General features: G+C 42.5%; 1 protein-coding gene across 1 annotated transcript; it reads left to right on the forward strand.

Annotated features, from left to right (window-relative positions):
- Positions 1-335: 335 nt before the first annotated feature.
- On the forward strand, positions 336-6783 carry kcnk17 (potassium channel, subfamily K, member 17). Its single transcript, XM_007893316.2, has 4 exons — positions 336-509; positions 1840-2006; positions 3189-3357; positions 4735-6783. Exons 1-4 carry the CDS (start codon positions 392-394, stop codon positions 5139-5141), a joined length of 861 nt encoding a protein of 286 aa, XP_007891507.1. The 5' UTR covers positions 336-391; the 3' UTR covers positions 5142-6783.
- Positions 6784-7173: the final 390 nt, after the last annotated feature.

Below are 7173 nucleotides of genomic sequence, written 5' to 3' on the forward strand. Positions count from 1 at the left end.
CAATAGCCCAATACAATATTGAGCTGTTCCTTAAAATGAGGCCAAAGTCCTCAACCATCCTGCCTGGTAACCTTCTCTAACTCTGGTTGTTACGATCTGGAATGCACTACCTGAAAGGGTGGTGGAAGTAGATTCAATACTAACTTTCAAAAGGGAATTGGATATTTAATTGAAAAGAAAAAAATTGCAAGGCTATGGAGAAAGAGCGGTGGTGGGGGAGTGGGGCTAATTTGATAGCTCTTTCAAAGAGCAAGCTCAGGCACAATGGGCCGAATGTCCTCCTATGATTCTATGTTTAATATTTTAACACAACTTTAATCCTGATTTGGGAAGAAGCAGTGCAAGTACAGAGCTCAAATAACATGACTTACATTTGCTATCACTATAGGTAATGATTGAAGCCTTAAAGCATGGAGTCAACCCTATTGGCAATTCTTCCACGTCTGCTCACAGTAACTGGGATTTTAGCAGCTCTTTCTTTTTCGTGACCACCGTTGTGACGACAATAGGTGAGATTTATCACAATATAAATATTCGGACACCAAAACATAGTATAAATGATGTGCTTGTCAAGCCCAACCCTTAACCTCATCAAACAAGTGACAGAGAAGGGAGTTTCTTCCTGTGTCCTAGCTAGCAATTCTCCAGATGAAATTGGTCATTCACTTCATGTTCCTGGAATGATGCTAAGCACAAATTAGCTGCCACAAAATACAACAATCACACCACGTTACAGCACATCCTGGGAAGCGCTTTGGGACATCTTGATGACGTGATAAAGCACTAAATCAAATGAAAGGATTTCTTATTATTTTGGAATGTGCTAAGCCACATCGTAGTGTGACTTTTATTTTTAAACCTAGCCCACAAGGTAAAGTCCTGTTAAACTAAAGTCAACAATGCAGTAACAAGCTGCAGTGTGTTCAGTGTAAAGGTGTTCCATTGTTCAACAGGCACCAGTTGGTGTGTATGCAAATTTGAGTGAGTGAGTAATAGCACCTCTTGTATTAATGATATTCCTTCTCGATAACTAAAGATCTGCAGTCCACAACACGATTGAGACCACCCTGAAGAGATGCAAAAGAGCAGCAATTTGGTATCAGCCTAGGTTAGTTGGTAGCACTTTTTCCTCTGCGTTAGAAGGCTCTGGGTTTAAGTCTCGAGATAATAATAATAATCCTTGCATTCAATATAGCGTCTTATTCAGTCCATAACTGGAGGACTGCTGTACTGTTGGAGGTGCCGTGGTTTCAATTAGGTATTAAACCGAGGTCCAGTCGACTCAGGTGGATGTTAAAAATCCCATGACACTGCGAGAAAAGAGAATGGAGTTTCTCTCGGTGTCCCAGGTAACAATACTCCAAATAAATTGATTCTTCACGTCCTGGCTGTCTGTGGCTGTATGCAGATCAGCAGCTGGTTTTGCCTAAAGTCACTAATTTAACAGTTAGTGTAAAACACTTGATATGTGGAGTCCTGTAGCTCAGTGGTTAGAGCACTCGCCTTGCAAGTGAGAGCCCTGGGTTCGATTCCCGACGGAAAAACCTTAGGCAAGTTTCCTTACTCCACACACCTGATAATAATCCCTCAACAACAAAAAATTTGGTCACTTCAATCCATGACTGTTTGTGGGAGACCGCTCTGTGCAATTGGCTGCCACGTTTCGCCCACAAAATATACAGTCAATTCACTTTACAGTGTATTCTGTGAAGCACTTTGAGACGTCTAGAAGACGTGAAAAACGCTATATCAAATGCAAGGGTTATTATTATTATTATTCATACATACAGGTACTGTGTTAAATGCTATAATTGTTTGCTTCTCATTTCTCTCCTGAAGGCTATGGAAACCTTTCCCCGAGCACAGCTGGAGGCCAGATCGTCTGTGTGTTCTATGCACTGTTTGGAATCCCACTCAACTTGGTCGTTCTGGGGCTGGTTGGGAAACACCTATCTTCCCACGTGGAAAACATGCGGACATGTCTAGCCAACAAAGGATTCACAGAGGTACACTCACATTATTACAAAAATTTAACCATGAACATATCATCAAAAAGCCAATTTGCATTTGGCTTTAGCAAAGGAGATTCACAAGGATGATTGATCCCAGAACTGAGAGGTTATACCTATCAGGAAAGGCTGAACATTCTTGGACTCTTTTGAAAAGAGAAGGGTAAGGAGTGACCTGATAGAGGTCTTTAAAATTATGAAAGGTTTTGATAGGTAAGATGTTTCCACTTGTGGGGGAGACCAAAACCAGGGGTCATTAACATAAAATAGTCACAAATAGATCAAATAGGAAAGTTAGAAGAAATGTCTTTACACAGAGAGTAGTGGGAATGTGGAACATGCTACCACAAGGAGTTGTTGAGGCAAATAGCATAAATGTATTTAAGGGGAAGCTAGAGAAGTACATGAGGGAGAAAGGAATAGAAGGTTATGCTTGAAGGTTTAGTTGAGGAAGGGCAGGAGGAGGTCATGTGGAGCATAAACACCGGCATAGATCAGCTGGGCCGAATGGCCTGTTTCTGTGCTGTATGTTCTAATGTATTCAAATGTATTCCAAAATATATGCAAATCTTGCCCATTGTAATTTTCTGTTGAAACCATTACAATGTTCCATCTTTGGTTCAACACAATGTCTGAATGCCACAGCCAGCAATCACCCAGATAAAATTGGTCATTGACTTCATAGCTGTTTGGGGGCCATTGCTGTGTGCAAATCGTGGAGTCCCATAGTGTAGAGGTTAGTGCGCTTGCCTCACAAGCAAGAGGACCCGGATTCGATTCTCAGGCAGGGCAAAACCTTAGGCAAGTTTCCTTACTCCACATGCCTCTGTTTACCAAGCAAGCAGGAACCTGGTTGTTCTTGGATTGGCGGATCGCTTTCCAGGATTAGTAATCTCTCCCGCCAAAAAGAAAAAAAAAATCCACATCTGTTTGTGCGCAATTGGCTGCCACGTTTCGCCCACAAAATACACAGTCAATCTATTTTACAATATATTCTGTGAAGTGCTTTGTTGTGATAAGGCAAGTGTAAGAATTATTATTAATGTAATTGTCAGATGCATTGACCTGCAAAGTACGCAACAACTTGTGTACTTGTGCAGCAATTACCTGCAAAATGCTTTTCGGGAGCTAGATCAAACTCGATGGGTTTTACTGTTCAGTTATCTCTCTTGATTTTAGAAAACATTGAAGGTATTAACGTTCTCACTCTCACTGTTGATTGGTGTGCTGGTCTTCCTGCTCATACCACCTCTGGTCTTCAGTGCAGTGGAGGGCTGGTCCTACAGGGAGAGTATTTACTACTCCTTCATCACTCTTAGCACCATCGGGTTTGGAGATTATGTAATAGGTGAGTCGTACATTTTTTTCCTCAAACAACAACAACTTGTATTTATACAGTACCTTTCATGCAGGGTAATGGCCCAAAGTGCTTGACAGTAGTGGAGCATGACACAGAGCTGGGGGAAGGGAATAGGTCGAAGAGGAAAGTCTATAGGCACGACTTGAATATGGGGAAGGAGGCGGCAAGGAGAAGGCATAGAGGAAGAGTGTTCCAGAGTTTATGGTCGTAGCGGCTGAAAGCGCAGCCACTGAAGGTGGAACTGAGGGTACAAGGGACAAGGAGGTGTGAATTCACAATTCAAAAGGCACAAAAAGGGAGAATACTTTGCAACAGCATGGTATCCTCACAGTGAGTCCTGGTGAAACGGTTTGGTGAAAACGAGTGCAGGGCAAATACGTTATTAAGAATTTTACTTGAGTGTGATTTCGCTTTTAATATGGTTTAATTCAATACAATAATGGTTACGAGCGCCTTTGGGATAGAATTCCAAAGAGTGGGGCAGAATAAATACACAGAAATCAGAAATAGGCCATTTACGGCTCCTGACCCTCTGAATAGCTTTCAGACCCAACCCAGTCTTAGCAGGAACAATCCCCAGTGAGCTCCAGATCAATACTGGGCAGAGACCAGCATAACCATGCAAAGTAAAGTTACTTTACTCCGATTATTGCAACACTGAAAGAAGGAAAGACAGAACTGCCAGTGTTTTACTTAGTCCAGCAAACAGCAGTCACTGAGAGAAATAGCTGCGCTTTGATAATTACAATGCCAATTAAAGACAACAGGTTCTTTGAAAGCAGAAGGAAGATCGATAGTGTGGGTAGGTGGGGGCATTTCCAGCTACATGGCATTGGTTTCCCTTGAGATAAGACCCCACACTTTGAACATTTGTAGATTTAGACTTGACATATGGATTGTGCGGCCAACAGTATGTGTCAGTCACCAAACTGAGGTGTAACCCACCTGCCTCACTTTGATTTAAACATTCTTAAGCCCTTAAAAAGTAATTATTTCTTGTATACTGAGGTGGTTAAAGATAATCGCCTTTGATAACCTCTAATAGTTGGGTTTGTAATACAAAGTCCCACCAAACATCACGTTTGAAGATTCCAATCCCAAACACCATTTTAAAGTTCTTCCATGTAACACAACTGTCACCCCCATCCTCGCTTGGCTTCACTGCCTCTTCTACCTCCCCACCCCACACCCCCACCCACCGACCCCTTTGCCGAGGTCCTCTCACTTGTAGAAACGAGTCAATAAGCAGCAGAGTAGGAGGGAGAGGAGAGGAGAGGAGAAAGCTGGTGAAATTAATTGTTACTAACTGCAGAGAAAGTTTACTTTGGCTGACTGAATAACCAATAGTTTTATCTGCGTTGCCAGGCACCAATCCCCTGAAGAAGTACAAGAACTTTTACCGGGGGCTGGTGACGATCTGGATTCTCTTCGGGATGGCCTGGCTGGCTTTCCTTTTCAACTTGTTGACCATTCGTTTGGAAAACACCGAAAAGAAAATCACGAAAATGAAGAAGACGAGAAAAGCGGCAGCAAAGAAGGGTGGGGAGGGCGAGACGGACAACGAGTGCCTAGACTCCATCTCGTTACACTCGGAGACTTCGCTGAACGCGAAAACGGAGCTGGAGAAAGGAGCCATCAAAGTTTCCAAACCAGGAGATGTGCCTCTAGAGGATTTGAAGATACTGGCAGCACATCCTAAACTGGAGCAGAAGGAAACAAAGTCTGGCTCTGAATCCGAAGTGGAGACTGTGGAGCAAGGCCATCAGAAATAAAAATACACAGTAACTCCACTTCACAGTATATCCTGTGAAGCGCTTTGAGATGTCGCAATAGCGTATTAAGGGACTGTATCAAATGCAAGGATTAGCATTATTATCTGTAAAATGACAAAGCACCGTGTCACTCGCAAAGAAATGGGGAAAATGTCTGCCCTCCATGAGAAGACATCACCAAGACTCCAAGGCTTCTCATATCCACACGTCGTCCAACAACAAGCTTCAAGAATTCACTCTGGAAAGGAAGAGCTACATGTTTACAATACTGACTTGCTATAGCTCTTTGAAAAGGGCTCTCTCTGGATTAGATTATATCTCACAGGATGTATTTAAAACATTTAGAATACTTGTATAACCCACAATGTACATAGATGAACTCCCACCCCTTCCACCCCATGACAAATTTCTGATCTTGGATCCATTTAAAGACAGGATTTATGCATTATACAGCAATCACTCTCATGGTCAGGAGAAATAGAGGCGTTACAGCACTAGCACATGACACACTGCCTCATTTGACTTTCAGTGCTTCCATTTTCATGATAAATTTATACTGTCTGAAGGTTGTCAGTTCAGCCCAACGTCGAGACTTCAAATAATCTTGGCTGAAAATGCAGTGCCAGGGGGAGCACAGCATTGTCAGAGGTGCCATCCTTCAGATAATTATGAGTATTACCTCTGTACTGTTATCCCGACTTCTTCTCCTGCCCATCCCCTGTGCTCAGCTGCACATTTCTCAATTCTCCGCCCCACCTCCATCCCAACATCAGCGTCTGGGCCTTCAGCTACTAGTGCCCTACCTTCAATCCTACCCTGCCACCCCACCTCCCAAAATCCTGCCTCATTCCAGTTTTTAAAAGCCTTCTAGAAACCTACCTCTTTAACCAGTCCAACAGCCATGTACCTTCTCCAGTTTACCTCAAACTCCCCCCATCCCCTGCTCGGTGTCCAACATCATCTCTGTAAAGCACTTTGAGAGTTACACTACCCTAAATACAAGTTGTTGTTGGCTGCCAATAATCAAAGCCATCGAACACATGCTTGAACTGACTGGTAGAAAGACCACCAAAGTATCCTTCACATTAAACCACGCATTAAGCTTTCACTATCAATAGTAATCGAGGCGTGAGCCATTGATCCGTGGCTTTATAAATGGCAAAATGTGCTATTTCTCGATGGAGGCACATCTCAGAGCAACATCCGGTCAAATGATGTGAATGGATGATTGAAGGAGATGGCTGCAAAGGATATCAGCAAAGGAAAAGCTTGGTGAAGGTGGATGGCATTATTCAATTCAAGATTCAAACACACGCTGCATTCAAGCTTTGTATTAGGCGTCTGAAATGATGCCAGCCAGTGAAGGAACGTTTCAAGGGCACAACAAACATCACAGAGAGCGATGTTGTCATTGGCGATGCGCCAAACTCACTCACTCACACACACACACACAGACAGGCGTTACCTTATTTTTACTTAGCTTTCCGTCAGAGAGTGACGGCAACACCAGAGGTGAGATAAACAGCTTTTCATTTTAAATTATAAAATCCTTTTTGTTTTAATCACTAATTGTATTTTGCAAAAATACACTCAAAATCTGGAAAGTCCACTATGTCTGGAATGCGCACTGCACTCTCTCTCCTTGAAGGGACCCACTGGATTTTGTACTGAGGTTTGATAAAACTGCGTAACATTTGTAATTTGACAATGGTTAATAATAAAACAAATGTGTGAACCTCTCCGAGACATTATCCTATGTGAAAGGCACAATATACAATATAACTGCCAGTTGTTGAATTAAGGCCAGCTAACTCAAGAGTTAATAATAATAATCCTTGCATTTGATACAGCATCTCATCATGTCTTCTATACAGTATACTGTAAAGTGACTGTATATTTGTGGGCGAAACGTGGCTGCCAATTGCACACAGCAGTGTCCCACAAACAGTCATGGTTTGAAGTGACCGAATGATAATTTTTTTCTTTTTTTTCTTGAGCGATTATTATCAGGCGTGTGAAATAAGGAAACTTG

The sequence above is a fragment of the Callorhinchus milii genome, unplaced genomic scaffold (genome assembly GCF_018977255.1).
Source record: "Callorhinchus milii isolate IMCB2004 unplaced genomic scaffold, IMCB_Cmil_1.0 Scaffold9, whole genome shotgun sequence".
NCBI lineage: Eukaryota > Metazoa > Chordata > Chondrichthyes > Chimaeriformes > Callorhinchidae > Callorhinchus > Callorhinchus milii.